Source organism: Ornithorhynchus anatinus, chromosome 17, assembly GCF_004115215.2.
Source record: "Ornithorhynchus anatinus isolate Pmale09 chromosome 17, mOrnAna1.pri.v4, whole genome shotgun sequence".
Lineage (NCBI taxonomy): Eukaryota > Metazoa > Chordata > Mammalia > Monotremata > Ornithorhynchidae > Ornithorhynchus > Ornithorhynchus anatinus.
This window is the reverse complement of record NC_041744.1, coordinates 9,154,942-9,181,889: the sequence shown is the minus strand read 5'-3', so window position 1 is coordinate 9,181,889 and position 26,948 is coordinate 9,154,942. Positions and strand designations below refer to the sequence as shown.

The 26,948-nt window shown below is 55.7% G+C and overlaps 2 protein-coding genes and 2 non-coding genes across 4 annotated transcripts in view; 1 reads left to right on the top strand and 3 right to left on the bottom strand.

Annotated features, from left to right (window-relative positions):
- The window catches only part of FAM222B (family with sequence similarity 222 member B), a 47,614-nt gene extending 42,089 nt beyond the window's left edge, over positions 1–5,525 (bottom strand). Inside the window, exon 1 of the mRNA XM_029082168.1 lies at positions 5,454–5,525. The gene's annotated coding sequence lies outside the window, so the exon portion shown is untranslated. The remainder of the gene's footprint in view (positions 1–5,453) is intronic.
- Positions 5,526–10,388: 4,863 nt separating this feature from the next.
- On the top strand, positions 10,389–16,502 carry ERAL1 (Era like 12S mitochondrial rRNA chaperone 1). Its single transcript, XM_029082499.1, has 10 exons — positions 10,389–10,590; positions 12,706–12,833; positions 12,947–13,024; positions 13,602–13,648; positions 13,762–13,823; positions 14,115–14,227; positions 14,342–14,560; positions 14,689–14,838; positions 15,497–15,577; positions 15,774–16,502. The coding sequence occupies exons 1-10, from the start codon at positions 10,389–10,391 to the stop codon at positions 15,894–15,896; spliced, it is 1,203 nt and encodes a 400-aa protein (XP_028938332.1). The 3' UTR covers positions 15,897–16,502.
- Positions 16,503–16,604: 102 nt separating this feature from the next.
- MIR451 (microRNA mir-451) lies at positions 16,605–16,689 on the bottom strand. Its single transcript, NR_034681.1, has one exon. It is a non-coding gene; the product is annotated as a microRNA mir-451 (primary transcript).
- Positions 16,690–16,799: 110 nt separating this feature from the next.
- MIR144 (microRNA mir-144) lies at positions 16,800–16,934 on the bottom strand. The gene is given in 1 exon segment (NR_034682.1): positions 16,800–16,934. It is a non-coding gene; the product is annotated as a microRNA mir-144 (primary transcript).
- Between the last annotated feature and the right edge of the window lie 10,014 nt (positions 16,935–26,948).

Below are 26,948 nucleotides of genomic sequence, written 5' to 3'. Positions count from 1 at the left end.
CCAGACCCTTCCCCAAGCTCCCAGTGCCCGAAGCCCCGGCAGCTGGTTTCCTATCTCGGGCCTCCCTCAAAGGGCAGGACCTTGTACCCACTATACATTTGGAGCTGCAGACTGGCCAAGCTCAGAGTCCAATGCAAACCCAGGGTTGAAGTCTTATGGTGGCATAAGGCAGCACCCAGGCACCTCTCAAGAACATGTGACTCAACCAGGCATGTTTCCACATAATAATAATAATAAATGTATTGGTTAAGCGCTTACTAAGTGTTCTAAATGCAGGGGTGGATACGAGTTAATCAGGTTGGACACAGTCCCTGTGCCACATGGGGCTCACGGTCTTAATCCCCGTTTCTCAGATGAGGGAACTGAGGCACAGAGAAGTGAAGTGACTTACCCAAGGCCACACAGACAAGTGGCAGAGGCAGGATTAGAACTCGGGTCCTTCTGACTCCCAGGCCCATGATCTATCCATTAGGCCACACTGCTTCAACATTTTGCATTGCTGCAAGGCCATGGAGCACTGTATCGTTTGCTGTGGGTTGGGATCGGACACGGGTAACGACGGTTCCTAGAGCCGGTAGGAGCCCATCAACCCCGTCTGACCCCCTGTCACCACGGAATATAGAACCCCGGCCATTTCCACGCCAGGAGTCGTGGCTCCATGAAAAACTTCCCCAGCCACAATCCCTCTCCGCCAACAGAATTGAAAGTCATCACCGCTGGGTGTTCAAAACAGATTTGCATATGCCTTCGCTCCTGATCGTCCCTGGACACCGCAGACCCAGATTCACACCATTCACTCGTCGAGCGATTACTGTGTGCAGAGCACTGTACTCTGAAAACTGCAAGATCCCAAAACAAGTTGGTATTTTTACGGGGCACTCGAAGTCCATGTCCGGGAGATGACTTAAATGGCAGAGACCATCGCTCAATCACCAGTTTGCCATGGACTCAATGGACCCACCTTCCCAGGAGGAACCAAAAGTTGGGTTTTGAGGATTGGGGTTTTTAGGGGTACAGAAATCACAGTCCCCCATCTAGAGGGGTTGAGAGATGGCGGGAGGGCTGTTGTTCCTTCTTGGCGCCGGCAGGGATGGGGCGGCTGGGGAAGTCCCTCGCGACGGGTAGGAAGTGCTCCCCTCGCTGTGGTGGGAAGCCCGGGGATGCCAGGGCGTGGGGCGGGGATGATTCAGTCTGTCACTGCCAGGCTGGGTCGTGCCCCAATCTGCCATCATTTTTCCTCATGGGGTCTCTACTCAATCTGGAAGGCTGGACTCACCTGGCAGCACAGTTTCCAACATTTCCAGGAATGTTTAGGGAGGTCCTCGTCCACAGCCCACCGCCTGCCTGCCAAAGCCTCTCGGTCCATTAAGCGATCCTTGGGAGAGTGGCTGGTTCAACCAGACTTTGGAGGGAGTCCAGGCATCTCTCTCCCAATTCACTGGACAAATCGGCTTCTCCCCGCCCCGTTGCAATCGATTGCTCCCTCCAGAAGGTGACCCAACCTGGTCCTTCCCTGTCCCCGCCCCCCACCCCAGGAAGGGACCCCAACTGAGGGATCCCGTGAGCTAGCACAGAAGACATGGAGTCTTCTGGGGATATGCAACGCTCAACTAGGCCCTTCGGGACCTTGGGAAAGGAGGACAATGGGACAAATCCCCATTCTGGGGGTAACCTGGATAACGAAGGTTCCCCTTCAAATAGAGATTTCCTGCCACCCAAAAGCAAACTCCCTCAGAAAGAGACGCAGTGTGGCCTGGGATTCAGAGGACCTGGGTTCTAATCCAGATCCACCACTCATCTGTGTGACCCTGGGCAAGTCACTTCGCTTCTCTGGGCCTCGGTTACCTCATCTATAAAATGGGGATTAAGATGGTGAGCCCCATGTGGGACAGGGACTGTGTCCAACCCGATTATCTTGTATCTACTCCGGCGCTTAGTATAGCGCCTGCCCCACAGTAAGAGCTTAACAAATATCAAAAAAAAAAGTCAAACCTTTTGATAAAAATCAGTGATCTGTGTCTGAAGCCACAGAAAATACGACAGCTTCGGCATTTTTCTCATGTTTCGGTGGGAAGCCGATTACCGGAACTAACTGGGACTCAGATTAAGTTTGGACCCTTCAAAGGTCAGAGAGCTGAACTTCAATTATGGGCCCCATTTTTGTCATTAACCCAAACTTTTATGGGCAGGGAGAGTGAGGGCGGAGGACGAGGAGAGTGGGGGAAAAATGATCCAGGTGAAGGTCTGCCCCGCCAAAGCTCAATGGACTTTCTACTCCAGGGTCTGCTTCTTCAGCGGCCTGGCTGCTGCGCTATTTCCTGCAAATGGTGCCAGAGAGGAAAGAAAACAAGTCTGTGTGGTATGTGGAATGGGGGGAGAGCCCTCACGGTATCTATCACCCCATCAAGAATAAAGCTGAAAAACTGGCTTTCCGAAAGGACCGGTGTTTATTCCCGGCAGAAGGCTCTCCAAACAGTGGGGGCAGCATCCAAACAACCCCGGTTTAATGCCAATGTGAAAAACAATACATCGCTACCCTTCTTCCAGTAACTTCAGGCCCTCTGCACATTCCTTTTTCCTCAAACACACAGGGGCTGTATTTACACTTCAAAAACCCTACACAAAGCAAATCAATTCATACCCAACTGTCCTAGAAAGACTCGCCCGAAATTATTTTTTTTTCCCTCCCAGGAGAAGGTGACCCACTATCTCATCTCAGAAAGCTGGTCTATTACTGGGTTTTTCTGGAACCTATTTCCCTCCTTGCGCGAAGAGAACTGGGCCTTTCCAGAATTCATTTTTATCTCTTATCACCTCTAGTCACAAAGCTCTGACCAGGATGGGATGAGGACTCTCTGCGAGGCAGTGAAAGTACAGAAATAGACATTTAACATTTTCCTAATAAGATTCCCCCTGTTGTTCTGGTCCACCAACTCACATTTACTTCTCACCAACAGGAGTGTGACTTCACACTCTCTCATCAGGACAAATGTAACCTCCACTCTTCCTCTCCAGCCTCTCTGGAGTTCACACTTGGTCCTCCCCTCTTCCTCCTCTCTGGTCAAGAGGCTGATGACCCTGGAAGCCCACCTACTCCTGATCCAGCTCTCCTCTCAGCTCTTGTCTTCTAGACTGGAAGCTTCTTGCGGGCAGGGATCATGCCTACCAATTTCACTGGATTGTCCTCTCCCAAGCGCTTATAACAGAGCTCCGCACAGTCAACGCTCAATAGATACCACTGATGGATTGACAGATTGCTCTCGGTTACTTTGTACAACTGAATTCTTCTGCCCCGAGTCCCCAGGCATTTTTCCTCTTGCAATCCAGTCCACCTTGTTTCTCGGCTTCAACTGCGCCTGCGTTCTCTCCCTCTTTTTCTCTCCCTCTGTTCTCAGCTTTTGTTTTTAGGTTATTCTCTCCCAGTGGGGCCTCTCTTGATCCTCAAACATCTTTCTTCAACTTCAAATTTATTTTTAAGGCCACCCGGGGCTAATCTAACTTCCCTCCTCATCCTCCTTCCCTCTTCCCACACTTTTTCTGTTTATCATCATTTGCCTGAACAGAGTCTCCTCCTCTGCCTGTTAAAAGTTCTAGGGACCAATTTTTTGATTGTGAGCAAAGCGGAGCAAATCCAGTATGCCATATTTATTATTACCAAGAATAATTAGCTGCTGTAAAATCTCACAAAGGATTTCGCCCTTCAGTTGGGGGAAAAAACTACAGGATCAGACAGGCTCTTAAAACACAAAGATACTGTTTTCATGCAAATGTCTTTAGTAATGGGGGGGGTGGCGTTGGTGGGAGAGAGACATCATGACATTGTTTCTAAATAGAATGTTTTCTAAAGTTTTCCACTAGGCATCAGCTGCCCTCTTTAAAGGAAATGATTCATTCTATCTGAATAAAAGTGGACTTAATGAACTTCACATCATTTCACTTAACCCCTGGAGTGCTACGACTCCCCAGAATCAAACTGCTCCCCTCATATTGAAGAAACTGCTGATTGGGGGAGAAAGCGGCCTAGGTCTAATTCATCAATCTGGGGCAGTGGGGCGGTGATTATGCCCAACCTGATTAACTTGTATCTATCCCAGCACTTTGAACAGTGCTTATTAATAATAATAAGAACAGTGATGATAATAATTGGGGAGGGCAAACAGGAGACCGGGTAATGACCTTCACAGCTAAATAAAATCCCACCCATCTTAACCCATCTTACTTTGACAAATATAAACCTGTCCCATCCAAACAGAAGAGAACATTTCCAAACTCAGATTGGTCTCTGACTATTTAAGAGGCATCTCCATATGGTATGCCCCGTGCAAAGCCCCTCTGAATAGTTCCGCACTCTCACAGGAAATAAGTGTGCCTTCACACTGACCACCGTTCCTGGAACTGAGTATTCGCCTTTTCCTAGCCCATGGCCAATAGGGGAATCACGAGGAGCAGCATCGGCCGGGGGGAATGTTTCCCAAGGGTTGAGCTACATCAAAAAGTTTAGGCAAACCACCATCTGTCCCCCATGTTGCTGGTGGGCGATGAATACGTTCAGGGTGGCAAGACAGAGAAAGCTCATCTTACCAGAGTGAGAAGTTACAGATAACCGGGGTTTTAGGATGCCAGCTCGTTTTTCACTTCACCTCTCTCCGAAAGAACCCAATTTCCCTTATCTGTGAACCTCCGGGGATCCGTTCAAAAGCTCCCCTAGATCGACCCCTTCGGGAGTTAAATCCCACTTCCCCAAAAGCCTGCGCTTTCCATCTCTTTCTGCCCCTATGAAAGGGGTGCTCACCTCTTGCTCAGGGAGGATCTGGCTGGGAAGCCATTTTCTTCCTCCAGTTGCACCTGGTTTAGCTCCCCCCTCTCGCCCCATCCCCGCTTTGTCTACCTTTTTTTAAAAAAAATAAATAACCCGGCGGTGTTCTCCCAGTGGCTCCAAAAGGAGCCGGTCGCATCACCAGGCCCGGCTGTTCCCATGTTTCTTTGAGGGCTCACAATGGCTTAGCTCCAAATGAGAGATGAAAGGAAAGGCCCCGAGGGGGTCCACTGCCCGGAGGACCTTTTAAATGACCCCACTGGACGTGCATGTCCAGGGCAGCCCGGCCGCCACTCATTTTTTGCACTCTCTGTCCGGTCCTACTGATGCCAAGACGGTTGCACCGACATCTGGGTGTCCCCGGGTTGGAGGAGGGTCTGCCCTCAGGGTCGCCGCGGGGTGTCCACCCCGTGGTTTGCTCGGCCCAGGCCTCCCGGATGGGAGCGGTTTGCACAGCCCCATCCCCCCAGCCTCTGCTGGCTCGGTAGCCCGGCCCCTCCCCCCCAGCGGGGCAGGGACCAAGAAGGACCAGGGACCAAGAAGGACCAGAGGCCCAGAGGCCAGGGCAGCTCTCCCCCCCAAATGCCCATCATCCCCCCATCCCCCTCCCCCCTGCACACCCCGGCTCTCCACTCACTGTCGGTGACTGGGCCCGGCCCTCATGGCTGCTTCGTCCTCCTCCTCCTCCTCCTCCCCGCAGTCGCCGCCGCCGCCGCCGCCGCCGCCGTCGGGACTGGCCGGGCGCGCCTCCTGCGCCTGCGCAACTCTGGAAGCTCAGGGCGGCCGCCGGGACCGGCCGGGCGCCCCTCCTGCGCCTGCGCAACTCTGGAAGCCCAGGGCCGGTCCTGAGAAAGATCGGGTGTCGCTCCTGCGCCTGCGCAACCCCGAGAGCCGAGGGCCGCCGCCGAGAAAAGCCGAGCGCCCCCCGGCACTTTGCGCCTGCGCGGCTCCGGGAGCCATGGGCCGCCGCCGAGAAAGGCCGGGCGCCCCTCCTGCGCCTGCGCAATCCCGAGAGCCGCCGCCGAGAAAAGCCGAGCGCCCCCCGGCCACTTGCGCCTGCGCAGCTCCGAGAGGCATGGGCCGCCGCCGAGAAAGGCCGAGCGCCCCCCCTTCTCTGCGCCTGCGCAACTCCTAGAGCCGAGGGCCGCCCGGGCTGGGCGCGCATGCGCAGGGCGAGCGGGGCCCGCCTAGATCGCCATGGGCTTCGAGTTTTTCCCTCCCTCAGCTCCCGCTGGGAGCCGGGCAGGTGGGGAGGGTCCCCGGCGGGTCCCACGGCACAAGCAATCAATTCATTCATTCAGTCATATTTATTGAGCTATTACTATGTGTAGAGCACTGGGCTAAGCACTTGGAATGGTCAATTCGGCAAGAGTCAATCCCTGCCCAACAACGGGCTCGCCGTCTAAACCGAGGAGACAGACAACAAAACAAATAGTCTGGCGACTACTTAATTGTATTTACTGAATGCTTACAGGGCATTGTACCAAGAGCTTGGGAGAGCACAACAAAACAGTGTAACAGATACATTCCCTGCCTGCAGTGAGCTTACATTCTAGAGGGGGTGACATGTATGCATACACAAATAATGTTGTATAAAAATAATGATGTCAGCACTTAGTATGTGCAGAGCACTGTTCTAAGCGCTGGGGTAGATACAGGGTAATCAGGTTGTTCCACATGAGGCTCACAGTCTTCATCCCCATTTTACAGATGAGGTAACTGAGGCACAGAGAGGTTAAGTGACTTGCCCACAGTCACCCAGCTGACAAGTGGCAGAGCCCATGACCTCTGACTCTGACAAGAGAAGCAGCGTGGCTCAGTGGAAAGAGCATGGGCTTTGAAGTCAGAGGTCATGAGTTCAAATCCCAGCTCTGCCACTTTGCTGTGTGACTGTGGGCAAGTCACTTAACTTCTCTGTGCCTCAGTTACCTCATCAGTAAAATGGGGATTAAGACTGTGAGCCCCACGTGGGACATCCTGATTCCCGTGTCTACCCCAGCGCTTAGAACAGTGCTCAGCACATAGTAAGCGCTTAACAAATACCAACATTATTATTATTATTGACTCCCAAGCCTGGGCTCTTTCCAATGAGCCATGCTGCTTCTCTATACATAAGTGTTGTGCGGCTTGGGGAGGGTGGTGGTGAATAAAAGGAGTATGTCAGGGCACCTCAAAAGGGAGTGGAAAAAGAGGAAATGAGGGCTTAGTCAGGGAAGGATGAGCCCCTGATAAGGCTTTGAAGAGGGGGAGAGGAATTGTCGGCTAAGAAAAGGGAGAGCGTTCCAGGCAGGACACGGGCAAGTGGACAGTGGTGAGATAGATGAATAGAGTTGGCCAGGCCAGCAGCAGGACATGGACATGTGGACGGTAACAAGATAAATGAACAGAATTGGCCGATAAGTTTCCAGCCCATAAGGAGTCGAGGGGGCACTTACATTGGGGTTCATGCCATAGTGGCCACTCCCAGGGTGTACTGGTGTCCCCCAACCAGGATGACCCCTCCCACTATGCCCTTGACTTCCTTCCATGGCAGAAACCTCTCTCAGAGTGCCCTGGGATTGATGCCATGAACTTCAATAACACCTGTAAACATACATAGTGCATAGTGTTCTACACTAATGTGCATATGCTATTCATTCCCCTAATTATACATCTATTTTATCCTAGCATATGCTTATATTACCAGATGTATGCTTATTGCCCTTCCTGCTTCCACTATTTGTAAATAGTTTTGTCTGCCTCATCCATTAATCAATCAACTGTAAGTTTGTCCCCAGACTGTAAGCTCATAAGCAAATGTTTGTCTCCCCCTCTAGACTCTAAGCTAGCTATGAACAGGGATTGTGTCTGTTATATAGTACTCTCTCAAGCCCTTAGTACAGTGCTCTGCACACAGTAAGCACTCAATAAATATAATTGAATGAACGAAGAGAGAGCCGGCCCTCCTCATCTGGGAGGGAGAGGTACCCCACAACTCTTGCTGCTGGGGCTCAGTGGAGTATTCATTCATTCATTCAATAGTATTTATTGAGCGCTTACTATGTGCAGAGCACTGTACTAAGCGCTTGGAATGAACAAGTCAGCAACAGATAGAGACAGTCCCTGCCCTTTGACGGGCTTACAGTCTAATCGGGGGAGACGGACAGACAAGAACAATGGCAATAAATAGAGTCAGTCCTCAGGTCAGACCTCATCTGGATCCAGGTGGAGTTAATCTGCAACATCTGATGACACATGGATAATGGGAGTAGATTAATGATTATTATCATTATTCTTAATTTAATTACTGATTTAGAATGTGGTCAGGCAGCAACTCTAAAATGCTCCCCTAAATCAGTCCTGCCCTTTGAGTAGTCAGCTCTCTTGTTGGGCTCCTTTCCTCCCAGTGCCCGTCAGGGAAAAAAAAATACAAGACGCAATGTGACTTGGTGGCTAGAGCACAGGCCTAGGAGTCAGACCCTAATCATGGCTCCGCCACTTGTCTGCTGTGTGAGTCTTGGCCAAGTCATTTCATTTCTCCATGCCTCAGTTACCTCATCTGTAAAATGGGGAGTAAGACTTTGAGCCTCACGTGGGACATGGACTGTGTCCAACCTTAATATAGTGCTTGACACATAGTAAGCACTTAACAGACACTATTATTATTGGTGTGGAAGGGGAGGCTGCCCTATTCCCTATCAACTGCTCCACTGGGTCAGAAAATGTCAGGAACATACCCATCTCTTAAAGGCTGCTTTGCGACCGGTTTCCCAACATAGAAAATCCAAGTCCACAGATCTGACCTCAGTATCTCCTTTGGTATCCCCATTCCTCCCACCTCCTCTCTTCCTGAGAAGCAGTGTGACCTAGTGAATAAGCACAGGACTGCAATTCAGGAGACTTAAGTTCTTTTTTTTGGGGGGGGGGGGTTAATGGTATTTGTCAAGGGCTTACAATGTGGCAGACACTGTAGTAAGCGCTGGGATACACATAAGATAATCAAGCTATACCAATTGTCCCCCATAGGGCTCACAGTCTTCATCCCTGTTTTACAGATGAGGTAACTGAGGCAGAGAGAAATAAAGTGACTTGCCCAAAGTCACCCAGCTGACAAGTGGTGGATCTGGGATTAGAACCCACGACCTCTGACTCCTAAGCCCGGGCTCTTGCCACTAAGCCATGCTGCTTCTAATGACTTCCCCAAGGTCACACAGCAAGCAATTGGCAGGGCTGGGATTGGAACCCAGGCCCATGCTCTGCCCAGCAAAGCCCACTCCCCTTCCCCTCAGGCCTCCTTCTCCTCTTCTTCTTCCTCCTCCTAATAATAATGATGGCATTTGTTAAGCACTTACTCTGTGCCAAGCACTCTAAGTGCTGGGAGGATACAAGGTGATCAGATTGTCCCCCGTGGGGCTCACAGTCTTCATCCCTGTTTTACAGATGGGGTAACTGAGGCTCAGAGAAGTGAAGTGACTCGCCCAGGGTCACCTTGCAGACAAGTGGCAGAGCTGGGTTTGGAACCCATGACCTCTGACTCCCAAGTCCGGCCTTTGATTACCCTGTATCTCCCCAGCACTTAGAACAGTGCTCTGCACACAGTAAACCTTTAACAAATACCAACATTTTTATTATCACCCCGGATCTCCCCCAGTGCTTAGAACAGTGCTCTGCACATAGTAAGCGCTTAACAAATACCAACATCATTACTATTACCCTGGATCTCCCCCAGAGCTTAGAACAGTGCTCTGCACAAAGTCAGGGCTTAACAAATACCAACATCATTACTATTACCCCAGATCTCCCCCAGCGCTTAGAACAGTACTCTGCACATAGTAAGCGCTTAACAAATACCAACATCATTACTATTACCCTGGATCTCCCCAGCACTTAGAACAGTATTCTGCACATAGTAAGCGCTTAACAACTACCAATACTGTTATTACCCTGAATCTCCCCCAGCGCTTAGAACAGTGCTCTGCACATGGTAAGCTTTTAACAAATCCCAACATTTTTATTATTATTACCCTGGATCTCCCCCAGCGCTTAAAACAGTGCTCTGCACAAAGTAAGCGCTTAACAAATACCAACACTATTATTATTACCCCTGATCTCCCCCAGCACTTAGAACAGTGCTCTGCACATAGTAAGCCTTTAACAAATCCCAACATTTTTATTATTATTACCCTGGATCTCCCCCAGCGCTTAGAACAGTGCTCTGCACATAGTAACCGCTTAACAACTACCAACACTATTATTACCCAGGATCTCCCCCAGCGCTTAGAACAGTGCTCTGCACATAGTAAGCCTTTTAACAACTACCAACACTATTATTATTACCCTGGATCTCCCCCAGCGCTTAGAACAGAGCTGTGCACACAGTGAGCGCTTAAGAAATGCAATCCTCCTGCTCTCCGGGGCCTGTCGGGGCGGGCTCATTCCCCCGGTATCCCGACATGCTCTTGCGGTGGAGGGGCAGGGCCGCTCTGCCCTCCCCCCGCCCCCCCCCCCGCGCATGCGCGCGTCTCGTTGCGCCTTTGGTCAAGGGGCCGCTTTTCCCGGCCTGCCCCGCGCGGCGGGTTGGCCGGGCGAGGTCATGGCCGGGGCGGCAACGGGCCGGTCCTTGCGGGCGTTGCTGAGGGCCGCGCCGCGGGGCCGGGCATGGCCGGCGTCCGGCCTCCCGCCTCCCGTCGGGGCCCGCCTCGCCCACCGCCCCGGGAGGCCCTCGGCCCTGAGCCGCCTCCTCGGAGCCGGGCCCCGCCGCCCTCCCGCCCCGCCCGCCGTCGGGCTCCGCCCAGGTACCCCAGGGGAACCGCGGGCTCGGGCTGCCATTTCTTAAGCGCTTACTCCGCGCCCAGCGCTGGGGGGAGGAGGAGGAGGCCAGGTCCTCAAGCTGGCCCACCCTCAGAAGCAGCGTGGCTCGGGGGAAAGACCACGGGCTTTGCAGTCCAAGGTCATGGGTTCAAATCCCGGCTCGGCCACTTGTCAGCTGTGTGACTTTGGGCAAGTCACTTCACTTCTCGCTGCCTCAGTTACCTCATCTAGCGTGGCTCAGTGGAAAGAGCACGGGCTTTGGAGTCAGGGGTCATGGGTTCAAATCCCGGCTCGGCCACTTGTCAGCTGTGTGACTGTGGGCAAGTCACTTCTCGGTGCCTCAGTTCCCTCATCTGTAAAATGGGGATGAAGACTGTGAGCCCCACGTGGGACAACCCGATTCCCCTGGGTCTACCCCAGCGCTTAGAACAGTGCTCGGCCCATAGTAAGCGCTTAACAAATACCAACATTATTAAAATGGAGATTAAGACTGTGAGCCCCACGTGGGACAACCCGATTCCCCTGGGTCTAGCCCAGCGCTTAGAACAGTGCTCGGCTCATAGTAAGCACTTAACAAATACCAACATTACAGCGTGGCTCAGTGGAAAGAGCACGGGCTTTGGAGTCAGGGCTCATGAGTTCGAATCCCAGCTCTGCCACTTGTCGGCTGTGTGACTGTGGGCAAGTCACTTAACTTCTCTGTGCCTTAGTTCCCTCATCTGTAAAATGGGGATTAAGACTGTGAGCCCCACGTGGGACAACCTGATTCCCCTATGTCTACCCCAGCGCTTAGAACAGTGCTCGGCACATAGTAAGCGCTTAACAAATACCAACCAAAAAAAAAAAATTATTATTTAGGGAAGCAGTGTGGCTCAATGGAAAGAGCCTGGGCTTCGGAGTCAGAGGTGATGGGTTCGATTCCCGGCGCTGCCACTTGTCAGCTGTGTGACTGTGGGCAAGTCACTTCACTTCTCTGGGCCTCAGTTACCTCATCTGTAAAATGGGGATTAACTGTGAGCCTCACGTGGGACAACCTGATTACCCTGTATCTACCCCAGCTCTTAGAACAGTGCTCAGCACATAGTAAGCGCTTAAGAAATACCAACATAAGAGGCCGGGCTTGGCAGTCAGAGGTCATGGGTTCAAATCCCGGCTCGCCCCTTGGGTGACGCTGGGCAAGTCACTTCTCTGGGCAGCAGTGACCTCATCTGGAAAATGGGGATAAAGACCTCATGTGGGACAACCTGATTCCCCTGTATCTACAGGCGGGACAGGGACTGTCCCCCACCTGATGATCCACTCCAGCGCTTAGCAAAGCACGGGGTACAGAGTAAACACCTGACAAATACCACAACTCTTTCAAGAGTCTCGTGGCCAAAAGTTACTCTCCCAAGCTCTTAGTACAGTCCTCCACATAGAATAAGTACTCAGTAAATGCCCTGGATTGATTTGGCAGAGAGGAAACACGGATACAGTCTCTTGACTATAAGCTAATTGCTGGCAGGGAATGTCTTATTATATTCTCTTCTCCCAAGCACTTAATACAGTGCTCTGCCCCCAGAAAGCACTCCAGAAATAAATAGCCTCTGAAAATGCTAGGAGCGCTTCTTGCTCTCCAAACACGTATGTTGGCCTGACAGAAGACTTCATTTGCTGGGACAATATATAGTGCTCAGTGGTGACAGTAGTCTTCCGGGGCTTTCTCAAAAGCCAAACGCCTTCTGATGTTGTCATGGTAGCACACTGCGTGGTACTAAACTCTTGGGAAAGGACCAAACTGAGAAGTGTGACATTGCCCGCCTGCTAGGAACTTACACTCCCGAGGGATAGAGAAGGTCCCAGATGATTCTTACCTTGTCAAAGGGGGAGACAGGTCCAGAGACATTAAGTAGCCTGTCCTAGATGTCCTAGAAGTAGATATTTTACACAGCACATCTCAGTGGCGGATCTGGAAGTTAAAGTAGGTGGGCCCATTCTCCCCTTCTACCCCCATTAGATGCCCCTCCTCCCCCCGGCCTCTTTCTTTGGTGCTAGTGTTAAGTGGGGCTCAGGAGGGTGGGGAGGGCATAAGCTCTGAAACATTTCATCACTCTCCGCAGAGGAGCAGGAGCTGCTGCTGGTCCATCACCCTGACATGCCAGAGAACCCCCGGATCCTGCGGGTAGCTGTGCTGGGAGCCCCCAATGCTGGCAAGTCGACATTAGCCAATCAGCTGCTGGGCCGGAAGGTAGTCCTGTCGTCTCCCTCTCTCCCTTCTTCTTTCCCTCCCTCCATCCCAGCTGCACAACCAGTTCGGGGTGTAAAAGGAGGCTGTGTCATGGCTGCTCTGATTTTTGCCAGGTTTTCCCTGTGTCCAAGAAGGTGCACACCACACGCTGCCAGGCCCTCGGGGTGATCACAGAGGATGAGACCCAGGTGGTGGGTATCTCAGGGCCGGGTGGGGTCTTGTGACCCCCAGGGAGAGGGGAGGGATGTGGCAGCGGGAGGGTCTCTGGTGCCCACTACTTCTGTCAGCCATTAAGGAAATCAGAGGTCTGACTCCTGTAATCCCTAGACTTATCTCTCCGGCCTCTCAGAAAAGGCCGTGGCAAGGGGCGGTGACCAGTGTGGGCCAGGTTGCTGGTGGAGGGCTTGGCTTTGGGACTGCAAGGGACACTTCTCCCTCTCCTCCCCCTGAGAGAGATATGCTCATCCAGGTGCCTTTCCCTCTCTCCCTTCCCACCCGCCGGACTCCCTCGGGGACAAAGCCCAGAGAGGGGAGAGGCAGCTCGGGGTTGCTCGGTGGGGCCAGGGGGAGAAGCCGGCTTGCTTCCTGCTCCAGGGATCCCGTCTCTGCCAAGCCCAGGCTTGGTCCATCCTGGGGGTTTCCTGCGGCTCTCATCCCTTAAGGACAGAGCAGGGAGAGTCCAGGACCACTGCCCCTCTCCTTCCCTCCCACAAACTGTGCCTTTCCCTCCAGTGACCGTCCCCTGCCTTGGGGTTTCTCTGGCCGTAGATACTCCTGGACACGCCCGGCTTCATCAGTCCTGCTAAGCAGAAGAGGTATGGAGTGGAGGTGGGGTCGGGGGGCCGGCAGAAAGCTCCCCCATCTCAGCCGTGTTTATTGAGCACCCGTTGCAGGTGCATCTTGGGCCTGAGTCGTGTCTGCCCCTCAGGCACCAGCTGGAGCCATCGCTGCTGAATGACCCCTGGAGGAGCGTGGAGGGAGCGGACCTAGGTGGGCGACCAGAAGGGGCTGCTGCTACTAGGGCTGGCTGGCGGATGTTGGAGGTTGTTGGGGGTGGGAGAGGGGACCCCCACAGGAGCGTGGCGGGCGCGGACCCAAGTGGGCAGTGAGGAGGGGCTGCTGCCTTTCACTGGCAGAGATTTGGGGTGGCTGGACGAGGGATCCCTGGGGGAGTGTGGGACCCCTGGGGAAGCGTGGTGGGAGTCTCCGGACCCAGGAGTGCCCGAAGGGGCAAAAGTGGCAACCGAGGCCTCCGGGGTTCCCCTCTCCGCTGCCTCCCAGTCCTAGTCCTGGTGGACGTCTCTGACAAGTGGACCCGGACCCAGCTGAGCCCCCAGGTGCTCCGCTGCCTCACCCACTTCTCCCAGGTGCCCAGCGTCCTCGTCCTCAACAAGGTGAGGGGGGAGGGAGGAGGTGGGAGGACCCCCCCCCCCCAACTGTTTCACAGCCTCTTTCCCAGGCTTCCTGCGTACCCGTGGACCACCTGCCCACCCCCTTTTCCCCCCCAGGTGGACCTGCTGAAGGAGAAGTCCATCCTCTTGGACCTGACAGTCACCCTCACCGAGGGCCTGGTCAAGGGTAAGACGGTGGCCGGCAGGCGGGTCCGGGGGAGCCCCGAGCCGGAGCCCGAGGTCCCAGCGGGGCACTCCGCGAAGACTGGCTGGCCCCACTTCCAGGAGATCTTCATGTTGTCGGCGCTGAGCGGGGATGAGGTGCCAACCCTGAAGGTAGGGACTGGTACCCCCCCATGGGGGGAGCAGCAGTCCCCTGCCCTCTCCCCGAGGGGTCCGCGGGTGGTGGAGCCATTGGCCCGGGGGAGCCCCCAGCTGCTGACTTGTCCCTGTGCCGCCCACAGGACTATCTCCTGGGGCAAGCGCGGCCGGGGCCCTGGGAGTATCACAGCAGCGTGCTCACCAGCCAGACCCCGCAGGACATCTGTGCCAATATCATCCGCGCCAAGCTGCTGGAGTACCTGCCCCAGGAAGTGCCCTATGGCGTGCAGCAGGTGTGGGCGCTGGGCCACGGGGGCACCTGGGAGGGTTGGGTGGGACAAGGAGAGGGCTGAGGCCCTGCAGGAGGGTCAGTGCTTTCTGGTTGGGAAGCCAGCACAGCCAAGTGGAAAGACCTCAAGCCTGGGAATCAGAGGACCTGGCTTCTAATATTCACTCTGCCACACTTTTTCTTTTAATAGTATTTGTTAAGCAAGTATTTACTGTGTGCCAGGCACTGTACTAAGTCCTGGGGCCGATACCACCTACTCAGGTTGGACACTGTCCCACGTGGGGCTCACAGTCTTAACCCCCATTTTACAGATGAGGTGAGGCACAGAGAAGTGAAGTGACTTCCCAAGGTCCCACAGCAGATCTGTGGCGGACACAGGAGTAGAACCCAGGTCTTCCGACCCCCAGACCGGTGCTCTTTCCCCCAGGCCATGCCATTTCTCAGGCCACTTGCCTGTGGATCCTTGGTCAAGTCACGTCACTTCTCCAGGCTTCAGCTTCCTCATCTGGGATATGAGAAAACTTTGAGACTATGAGCCCCGTGTGGGGCTGGGCCAGGGGCCGAGCTGCTTGTCTTGGACCTCCTCCAGTGCCTAGCACAGAGTAAGCACTGGAGAAGTGCCATTATTACCGTTATTTTTAATTTTCTTATTTTTGTTGCAGAAGACAGAGCTGTGGGAAGAGGGACCAAGTGGAGAATTGGTCATCCTGCAGAAGCTGCTGGTGGCCAAAGAGTCTCATGTGGTAAGCCAGAGCAGGGGGAAGAGGCCTGAGTAGGCTGCTACGCTAGTCCCTGTTCTTGCTCCCTCAGAAGCCCCCAACGTGCACCCCAATTTCTTGTCCCCGCCTCTGCCCTTCTCCCGTCCTGAACCCCGGGGATCTGGGCCCGCTTTCCTCGGGATAGTGCCTGCCCTGTGCTAGCCCGCTATCCCCTCTGCAGAAGATCCTCATTGGTCACAAGGGACAGCTGGTAGCCCAGATGGCTCAGGAAGCCACCGAGGACCTCACGGACATCTTCCTGTGTGATGTGCATCTCCGCCTCTCAGTCTCGCTCCTTAAGTGACCCGTCCCGGCTGGTCCCATCTGCCCTATCCCCCCAGCTCCCTCTGTTCTCCCACCGGCCACTGCTCAGAGACCTGAGGGGAACCTACCTACAGACCCAGACTCGGGGTCTGGCTGTCCAGCACTGAGGCTGGGTTCCCCGGGGCACTTCCCCCCCGGCCTGGGCGCCGTTGGTGTGACCATGGCAATCAGACTGGGGGGTCCTGTCGGCCCAGGCCCCGATCCCTGAGATGGGTCTGGACTGGGAGCTGGAACCCCGTCCCTGCTTGGAGAGAGCTGTCGTGGATGGGATGTCCCCGTGGGTTTGAGCCTTGGGGGAGGCATCTGCCCTGAGGTTTGAGACCTGGGCGGGAGCAGCCTCAGCTTGGCCCTTGGCCCCCAGGAAGCGGGGAGAGTATGGGGGTGGGAGGGGACAGCACCTTCCGACCCCTCAAGCTATGTGCTTCTTATCCCCACCCTCAGGAGGAGCCCAGCCCTCCCCAGAGGCCCCGCACTCAGCCAACTGGGGGAGAGGGCCAACTCCAGCCTGAAGGCTGGGAGAAGGCCCAGGGCCACCTCTCTTCTCTACCCTCCCTCTAGGGTAATAAAGCGACAGGAAACAAACACATTCTGGCTCTCACCTTTATTCTCCTGGAGAGGGATGGGGGCCGAGGGTCCTCCCTTTCCCACCCATCCCCTTCCCCCTCCGGCTTTTGCTCCTCTTCTGGGCACAGCTGGTGGGCCCAGCCAGAGAACCGTTACCATTACTAAACTCAGTAATGGTAACGGTTTCCTCGCCAGACCCTCGGTGCCGTCGGCCGGTCCGGTGGTCCGCCCAAGGCCGGAGGGGATTTCGGGGAGCGGGTCTGTGTCTCCCCGCCCTCCCGGGGCATCCGTCCCCCGTTGGCTTCTCTCGCCAAGGCTGGGCTCCTGCTGGGCTGGGGCACCCAGGCTAGTACATCATCTATACTGTAGTGTCTCATAGCAAACTTACAGTATACGATGATATCCCCGCCAGGGCCCCGGGCAACAATGGGGGCGCCTCAGAGCGGGCAAAGCCTGGAGACGTAGGACGAGGGCACGGGCCGGGAGCTTTCCCCTCTCTCCTCTCTCTCTGCCCTCTGCATCAGGGTGGGGAGTGGCTTGGTGCACCTGGAGGAGAAGAGGGAGAGGATTAGGGTGAGGTTAGAAGAAGCAGCTGGGGAGAGGAGCCTTGCTGATGTCCAGCTGGCATGGGGACGGGGCCCTCTCATCAGAGCCAGTGGCAGTCCCTGGTCAGTGGAGGGGGAAAGAAGAAGAAAGCAGGGTAGCTGTACCACCCACCGCTCACTTACCTGCTGCCTTGAGTGGCAGGTGGAGCTCGGCTTGTGGAGAGCCAGAAGCCCTCTGGTTCCCAGCTCCAGCCCTGCCCCCTTATAATTCGGCTGGCCACGCCCCCCTGGGCTGCCTCCCGGCTGGCCTGCGAGGGCCCTGCCCTCTTAACCCTTTTCCTGCTGGAGGGCTGAGAACCAGTCTCCCCCCCTACCCCTGCAACTTCCCTCCACCCCTTTCCAACACGATTTTCTCCCGGGGACAGGGCTCTCTGCTCAGTCCTGGACTCCCCTCCCCTTTCTTTCCTAAGATATTTCAGGGGCAGAAGTGAGAGACCCTTGGGCCTTTTCCACCGGGTTAGTGGTGGGGGGGGTCCCGAAGGATGAGTCAGGGCTGCCCAGAGGGAGGGGAGGACCTGGCCAGAGGTGTGGCAGAAGGCTGGAGGGACCAGGGTTCTTCAGGGGTCCTGGTGCCCACTAGCTGCTTTGCATCACCCTCTGCCCTGGTCCACCTGAGGTCCCTGGGATTAGGAAACCTTCAGGTGGCCCTTGGACATCAGCCCGGGGTTCCAGCAGGACACTGGAGCTCTGTGTCAGAGCTGCCCCGGCATGCCATGGGGCAGAGCATCTCTGGACAAGCTCAAACTAGGTCCTTTCTTCCTCTCCTGAGTCCCCTCTTTCTGCACTTTAAGCTTCTCTTGTAGATCATGAGAAGCAACATGGCCTAGTGGAAAGAGCCCGGGCTTCTCTGTACCTTCAGGTCCCTGCAAAATGGGGATTCAATATCTGTTCTCCTTCCTACTTAGGCTGGGAGCCCCATGTGGGACCTGATTATCTTGTGTCTACCCCAGTGATTAGTACAGTGCTTGACACATAGAAAGCACTTAAATACCACGATTATTTATTTGATCGTGTCCAACATTGGGCATCGACACAGTTGGAGGGACCCAGACCCCTAGAGAGTCATAGTCAGGCGGTCAGCTCTGGGGGAGAAGTGGCAGGAGCAGATGTATTCAAGATGGTGGCTCGGGTGCTTATAGTGAGAGAGTGCCTTCCTGGAGCAGATGGTACCAAGCCATCCCGCTAGCTGTACACCTGTAATAATAATAATTATGATATTTGTTATGCTCTTACTATGTTGGAACCACCATTCTAAACGATAGGGTGGATACAACCAGATGAGATTGGACAAAGTTCCTGTCCCAACCTGGGGCTCTCAGTCTCAATCTCCATTTTGCAGATGAGGTAACTAAGGCACAGAGAAGTCAAGTGGCTTGCCCAAGGTCACACAGACAAATGACAGAGCCGGGATTAGAACCCTTGACCTTTTCACTCCCAGGCCTGTGCTCTCTCCACTCTGCCGTGCTATGTCCAGCTGGTGCCCTTTCACCCCCAAGGGCTGCCCACCCCTGACCACCTGCCTTCCAGGCTTCTGCCAGGCGGGTGGAGTGGTGCAGGTATTGCTGGTGTGGTGGTAGGGCCGGGTGGCAGGGGTCTCTGGGAGGGCCCTAACAGACCCCTTTGCTGCCCGTGTATCCCAGAGCCGCTGTCTTCTTCTGGCCCACCTTGGGCACAGAGACCCTGGCTCCCTGCCCACTGCAGGAGGGCTGAAATAGAGAGGCCTAACTTTTCATTTGAAATATGGGGGGTGAGAAAGAAGGGGGCAGAGATTTTGGGGGGGGGTGAGGATCGGGAGTGTGGCCTAGTGGAGAGAATACAGGACTGAGGATCAGAAGACCTGGGTTCTAATTCTGCCTCCACTTGTCTGCTGGGTGATCTTGGGCAAAGTCGTTTCACTTCTCTCTGTGCCTCAGTTTCCTCATCTGCAAAACAGGGATTCGCTAGCCGGTCTCCCAGATCGTGTCCGATCTGGTTGTATTGTACCTACCACTAGATAGTGGCGCTAGTTCACTAATGTGAAACCCTTCAAGGCCTATTTCGCTGCTCACTTTAGGCACCACCGTTGGTGCCACTGTGTTTAACTACTTTCCCCATCGTGTTCGGGAGGTCACAGCTTCTTGTCTCTCCCGAGAGGACCTTGTCCTCTCCACCGGCTGTGGGGTCCGGAGACCTGGCCTGCTGCTCTGCGATGGTGGGGCCTGGGGAAGTCAAAGGCCGCCGATGAGGGTGACGATAACCAGCCAGTGAGGGAGATGGGAATGGAGGAGATGAGCACACCTGCTTCCTCTGCCTCGTCCCCCGCCTTAGACAAAGAACCCCGGGGAAAGACGGGCTGGAGCGGATCTACCCCAGTGCTTAGCGTAGCCTTTGGCAAATAGTAAGCACTTCAAAAATGATGAGGTGACTGTGCGACTCACTGCAAACAGCAATCACATCAGTCCAGCAAAGGTCATCAGTGGGGTGAGTGGGGATGGGCCAGGGGGCCCTGCATTGGCCTTTCAGCCTGGCTCACCCCATAGGTAAACCTCCCCGTCAGTGCCTTCGCACACGTGCAGACACATGTCCACATAACCTGACCCAATTTGAGGACCCGGCCCCAGGCCTCTCTGGGCGTGTGGGACCGAGGGATCCAGCTGAAAGGGTGGGGGCCGGAGAGGAGAGGACTGGGTGGGGCCCCGGGAGAGCGTGGGGGGCAGGAGCAGCAAGGGTGGGTTTGGACTTGCGGGTCAGATAAGCAGGCGGCCTGGTTATCGGAGAGGGGTCCGGGCGTCCTGCCCTCCTGGGGCTTATCAAGCCCAAGCAAGGCCCAGGGCCCCGGCTCCCACTCCCACCCTGATTCCACTTGTCCAGCTGCCAGAGGCCCGGAGAGGTCATCTCATCCATCCCCCAGCCTCTGGGCAGGCAATGACGGGGGGGAGGTATACCTTCTCCGAGCCTCATGCCTCCTCGGGTTCCCTCTGCTTCGCAGCTTGTCTTTTCTCCTTAGGAAGACCTCTGGTAAGGAGGCCCTCCCCAGCGGGTGGGATATTACCTCATCTGGGTGATCCTGCCGATCCTGGAAGGTGCAGGGAGGGAGGGTCTCCTCTGCCCACCGACCACTCCCTATGGGTAAGAGCGGTGCTCCGTCCCCAGCCCCGCTCTCCCCCATCTTGCCCTGTGTTCTTGGTTCTTGTACCCTAAACATCTCCTGTCGCCTGGGGCTCTGGGGTTCATTGATTTCTCTTTCCTCAGGGCCCGTTCTCCCTCTCCTAGACTGTGAACCCTTTGTGGGGACAGGGACTGGGGCTGGTGTCTGAATCCAGCCCAGCGCTCAGTAGTACAGTGCTCAGCCCAAAGCAAGAACTCAATCGATACCACCCCCGCCGCCCCCACCCCTACCACATGCCCACAGAAACCACTCCCGGAGAGGCAGCGGCCACCCAGGAGCCCACAGGAAGGCCCAGATAGAGACACAGCCACACTCGTGCCCACGACACTTATGTGCTCAGACCTGTGCACAGCCACACACACACACACACACACACAGAGGCACACATTAATTGCCACATAACCACACACACACACACTCATAGAGACATGCAGACAGGCAAACATCCACTCAGACTCACACACAGATACACGCACAACCACCTACAAAGCATACCCCAGACTTGCACACTGCCATGCTCTCTCTCCCTCTCCCCCGCTCCCTCCCTGACACCCTGCCTGCCTTCCTCCTTCCCTCCCAAGGATGCCCAAAGAGGCACTGACTACAGAGGGCCGGTAGGGAGCAAGGCCTGGAGTTGTTACCCAGGGGTTTGGCTTCTTCTCATCAGCCTCCAGGGCAAGGCTCATATTCCTCCTCTTCCTCCCTTAGTCCTCTGTTTCCTTCTCAAGTCACCTCTGCGGGTCCTCCTACCCCCTGTCCTTGGGTTGACCATCCCTGGGTTCTGTCTGGGCTTCCAGTTCCCGAGGGGGCTGGGGGTTGTGGGCAGGGGAATCTGACCGGGTCCTTCCGGAGCCACTGTGCTCCCACCCGGAGAGAGAGGAGAGTGGGAATCCCACGGTTAAAGAGAGCAAGTCGTCAGCCCACCTTCCTGGAACCCAACACCTCCTCAGCGAGGTGGGACAGACCTGAGTCCACATTCCTGCCTCTCAACCCAGGCCTCTCCTCAGCTAAGCTGTGGGAGTCACTGCATCCCAACCATCGCATACACAAACACCAAAATACAAATGCACACGTGCACACGCGATACTAGGTACCCCACAGCGACATGTGTATGCCCTCGTGTTTCTCCACGTACCGACATACTTTCACCCCACAGTCCCAACTGCCCTGGGCCCGCAGCCCTTGCCCCCGAGAGACCCTGCCCAAGTAGGGGCTGGGAGGAGTGTGTCCGCCAGGACCGGTCATCATCAAGGGCCAGGCGATGGGGTCAGCTCCAGGTGGAGCATTGGCTGAGCAGAGCTTGGTGCCTGGGCACTGTCCCAGCCCCGCTGGGTGGGGGGTGTCGCGGAGAGGTGGAGTCAGGGGGGACACCCTGGGGCTGCTGGGCTGGGAGCCCGGGGTCCAGCAGGGGTCCAGGAGGGGACTCTAAGATAAAGTGTCCATGTCCCCCGCCATGCCGGCTCTCCACGACCCAGGCGGGTGGGGAAGCGGGCTCCTTGGGTGCTGCTAGCCCAGATAAGGGCTCCCAGGGCTATCAGGCCCAGAGACGTGTCCCCCCCACCCATCTCCCCGGCCCCGCCTGCCCACTGGCCAGTTAACCCCTGCCTCCCCAGGCACCACCGACGCTGCGGCCAGTCCCCCCAGCTCCCCTAATCCGGCCCCAGCCAGCCGTACCACAGGCCGGGTGCCATCTTAGCCGGGATCAGCAGCCCTGAAGCCTCACTTCTCACTGCCCGGTTTTCTCTGCCCATCAAAGCACTTGAGGACCCCGGGAGGAGGGAGGGATGCCTGCGGTGAGGGGCTCTTTCTACCTTTCGCCCACAACACCGAGGGCCAGCTGAACCTTGAGCAGGGCCAGGAGGTGGAGGTGATACTAGAAAGAGCGGAGTGGCAGCTGGCTGAGGCCAGGCTGAAAGTGAGGAGAGCCAGGTTGGGCTGGGACATGCCAGAGGGTCCCCTGGGCCCCAGGGCTGCAGTCCGGCCTATCCTACCCAAAAATCGAGCCCTGGCCCTCATCCTTGTCCCCCCCTCCACCACTCCCACTCCCCACTTTTACTCAACTCCTCTCCCTTGCTGCCCCCTTAACTCCACCTACTCCACCAGCCCCTGCTCCCCCTTCCCTTCCCCCTTTTATTTGTCCCCTTGGTGCTCGCGGGACCTTCCTTTCTCCCACTAGAGAAGCAGCGTGGCCTAGTGGAAAGAGCACGGGCCTGGAAGTCAGAGCCCCTGGGTTCTAATCCCAGCTCCACCACTTGTCTGCTCTGTGACCTTGGGCAAGTCACTAAGCTTCTCTGTACCTATAATAATAATACTGTTGGCATTTGTTAAGCACTTACTATGTGCTCAGTTGCAAAATAAGGATTCAATACCTGTTCTCCCTCCTAATTATAATGATTATATTTGTTAAGCGCTTACTATGTGCCAAGCACTGCTGTAAGCGCTGGGGTAGATACAAGGTAATCATGTTGTCCCATGTGGGATTCACAGTCTTAATCCCCATTTTACAGATGAAGTAACTGAGGCACAGAGAAATTAAGTGACTTGTCCAAAGTCACACAGCTGACAAGTGGTGGAGTCGGGATTAGAACACATGACCTCTGACTCCCAAGCCCAGGCTCTTTCCACTAAATCACACTGCTTCCACAATTACTTACCACACTTACTCCTCCTTACTCTGTGAGCCAATGTGGGATCTGATTATCCCGGATTCACCCCAGCGTTGAGTAAAGTGCTTCGCATAAAATAAGCACTTAGCAAATACCACAAATATTATTATCAGCATGGCCTAATGGAAAGAGCACAAGCCTGTGAGTCAGAGGCCCTGGGTTCTCATCCTGGCTCTGCCACCTGCCTGCTGTGTGACCTTGGGCAAGTTACTGAACTTCTCGGTTTCCTCATCTGTAAACTACAGATTCAATTCCCGTCTTCCTCCTTCTTAGTCTGTGAGCCTCATGTGGGCCGGAGACTTTGTCCAACCTAATTATAATCATAATAATAATGTTGGTATTTGTTAAGTGCTTACTATGTGCAGAGCACTGTTCTAAGCGCTGGAGGAGATACAGGGTAATCAGATTGTCCCACGTGAGGCTCACAGTCTTCATCCCCATTTTACAGATGAGGTAACTGAGGCACAGAGAAGTGAAGTGACTTGCCCACAGTCACACAGCTGACTAGTGGCAGAGCCGGGATTTGAACTCATGACCTCTGACTCTCAAGCCAGGGCTCTTTCCACTGAGCCATGCTGCTTCCTTAGTAAAGCGCTTAGCACATATTAGGCGCCAAATTCTTGTTATGGTATTTGTTGCACACTTACTATGTGCAGAACACTATACTAAGCACTTAGGATAGTACAATGCAACAGAATTACCACATTCCCGCCCATAATGATTGTACAATTTAGAGGGTAAGATAGACAGTAATATAAATAGTTTATAATATACAATTTAAAGGTATGTATTTAAGTGATAAGCACTATGTGCCAGGCCCCGTACTAAAGTGCTGGGGCATCTAAAAGATAATCAAGTTGGACACGGTCCGTGACCCACATGGGGCTCACAGTCTTAATCCCCATTTTAAAGTCGAGGTAACGGGTACAGAGAAGTTAAGTGACTTGCCAAAGGTCACACAGCAGATAAGTAGCAGTGCCAGAATTAGAAGCCAGGTCCTTCTGACCCCTAGGCTTCAACAAATACCACAATCACCCTCTCAAAAAAAAAACAACATCAACAACAACAACAACAAAGAAACTACTAATGACTTGTCCTCCCCGGCTCCCCACCCTCCTGACCTGACCGTCATGATTGGTGCTGCCAAGTTTGCCCCAGCCCCGCGGGCTTTGGTTCCTGCCTCTCCCTCACCACACTCTAATAATAATAATATAATAATCATGGCATTCGTAGAGCGCTTACTCCTTGCCAAGCACTCTTCTAAGCACTGGGGGAGATACAAGGTTATCAGGTTGTCCTATGTGGGGCTCACACTTTGAATCCCCATTTTACAGATGAGGTAACTGAGGCCCAGAGAACAATAATAATTGTGGAATTTAAGTGCTTACTACTTACTATGTGCCAAGCACTGTTCTAAGCGCTGGGGTGGATACAGGGTAATCAGGTTGTCCCACGTGGGGCTCACACTTTTAACCCCCATTTTACAGATGACGTCACTGAGACGCAGAGAAGTGACTTGCCTGAGATCACACAGCAGACAACTGGCGGAGCCGGGATTAGATCCCACGTCCTCTGACTCCCAAGCCCGGCTCTTTCCACTGAGCCACGCTGGCTCTCTAATCACCAGACCTTAATCCTACCTAGTTTTCCAGCCCCTTTCCCTCTTTCCCCGGGCCTCCTGACTTCTATTTCCCCATTCTGTGCCTCCTGTTCCCTGTCCCTTTCCCCCGGGGTTCCTCGCCCCACAGAGGCCGTGACTGTCAGCTCCTCGGGGGCAGGGAATGTTACCACCGTAGTCCCAGCAGAGGCCCTGGCGAAGCCGTGACCAATGACCTCTACGGTCTGCTGCAGGGCCTCCGGGTTGGCACTGCCTCTGCCCAGGGAGTTACATGGCGGTCTTCTCCCTCCTGCCCACTGGCCGGCCAAAGCCCCAGGACGCCCAAGGAAGGCAAAGATCCGGGTGGCTCTGACCATGGGCAGCTCTGCTAGCGGGCACTGGGCAGGGGCACGGGGGCAACTCATGCCCCTTCAGGGCCATGACCCCAGGCTGGGAGGCACCAGGTCGGTGCTCTCTCGCCCCCTGGTGGAGCTCCCTCCGTGCCAGGGCAGGGCAGGGCAGGGCCGAGGCCCCCAGTACACAAGAGTCACGGCGGCTGCCCGGCGGATTCACGGACTCTTTATTTATTCCACTGGGGGGTGAGGGTGGGGGCAGGGCGAGGGGGCAGGAGGGGCCAGGCCCCGGGCCAGACATGCAGCGCTCACATGCACAGAGGACAGTGACACGGACAGGCAGCGGGCAGGGTGGCCCCAGAGAGTGCAGGGGCAGGGGACCCACGGAGCCCGCCCCGCCCAGTGGAGGGGGCGTCCCCACCCTCCGGCCTAGGATGGCCGATGCTTTCCCTGTGCTAGGACACCGGGGTCCGACCTCCTCCAGCCCCTCGCCATCTCCTCTCTGAAGCTGGGCTGCCCCCCGGCCCCGCGATCCTCCTCCTCAGGGGCCCCCGGCTCTGGGCCCAGCGGGCACGAGGGAGAGATGAGGAACGGAACCCATGACCCCCCGGTTCCGCCCCGGGACCTAAACCTCCCCCCGGACAGTGAGGTTTAAAGCCCATTGGCAAGGACCGGGTGGTGCCGGGTGCTGGGGAGTTGGCTAGGGGCGGGTGGCACCTGACCCTGCAGTAGCTTCCCAGTCTCTGCCACAAGGGCCCTGGGCAGCGTCTGGGGCAGGTGAAGTGGCATGACGAATCATGGCGACAATTGTGTGTGTCGGGGGGGTAGGGATGAGGACCCCCGGTTTCCAGGTTTGGTGGAGCCAAGGAGGTGGAGAGCACACGTGCACCTACCTTAGGTCAGACAGGACCAGCCCGTTGGCATAGTTTGGCACCACCCAACGGGGAGGGCTGGAGGGCTGGCCTGTGGTTGGAAGGCATGATCTGGACACAGAGTAACGTTTTGGGAGAGGGAGGGAGGGAGGTTGGACAGTCAGGAAAAGCAGGATGGAGGATGGGGCCCTGACGACAGCTGCCAACGCCCCTGCGGGGCCAACAGAAGCCCGGTGCCACCTCTCCCCTCTGTAAGGGGAGTCCAAGGCTAGGGGATCCAGGTCCAGGTTGGCAGGGCAGAGCGGGAGAAGGCGGGTGCTGCCTGGCAGATACGGCTGGGTAAGAGCAAGCACGGTCCCTTCTTCCACAACCCAGGCCTCCCAGCGGGATGACGCTCCAAGGGCCGTGGACACCTGGCCACTTCGGGGCACCTTCCCCGGCTCTGCCGGAGAATTGGGTTATCGGCCGGTGTCAGCGGGGCACAACCAGAGGTCTGCCCACCTGCCGTCGAGGACCGAGGAAGAGGCCAGGCAGGGCCTCTCCCAGGGGAGAGCGAGAGAACGGGCTCCCGGAGAGCATATGGCTCCAGAGGATTCAGCTCCGTGCCCTTGGCCCTCTGCCCACTGCTTGGCAGGGGGAGGCGGGAAGGCGGCAGGGAGAGAGGGAAGTGAGGAGGAAAAGAGGTGGTAGCTAAGGGGAGGAGGGGAGGCGGGGACCGCAGCTTCACATTTTTACAGCCCGTTCTCAGCAAAAGGCCGACGATGGGGTGGCGAACGACGACGGGGAGGGGGACGGGGGGCGGGGAAGGGCCTGACCTGCCCACTCCCATTCCCGGGTGCCCCTGACCCCGCTGCCCACCTTCTAGCCCCCGCCCGAGCGGGGTGGCAGTACAGGGGCCGGCGGGAGGCAGGAGATATGGAGAACTTCAAGGCACCAAGATTGCAGGGGGCACCCGGGGCCCCCTCCGCGCACGGACAGTGATTGCACACGCACCCTCGGTGCCCCTGCCCGGCTGGCATGGGCACTCAGACGGGCGGGTGGAGAGAGACAGAGACAGAGACACGGGGGCGGGGGGGAGAAGGACAAGAGAAAGAGACGCAGTCACGTGAGGAGAGGGGAGAAGAGGAGTCACAGAGAAAGAGGGAGGACAGAGAAAGGAAAAAAAAGACGCTCAGAGACAGTCAGGGAGAGAGGGAGAGACAGACGGAGCGAGGAAGCGAGCTGGAG

What these genes read in the sequence shown, in the direction of transcription:
- ERAL1 (XM_029082499.1), top strand. Translation starts at nt 10,389, where the DNA reads ATGGCCGGGGCGGCAACGGGCCGGTCCTTGCGGGCGTTGCTGAGGGCC. An exon ending in ATGAGGTGCCAACCCTGAAG is followed by an intron (nt 14,561 to 14,688) that starts GTAGGGACTGGT and finishes TGCCGCCCACAG; the next exon opens with GACTATCTCCTGGGGCAAGC. An exon ending in TGGCCAAAGAGTCTCATGTG is followed by an intron (nt 15,578 to 15,773) that starts GTAAGCCAGAGC and finishes TCCCCTCTGCAG; the next exon opens with AAGATCCTCATTGGTCACAA.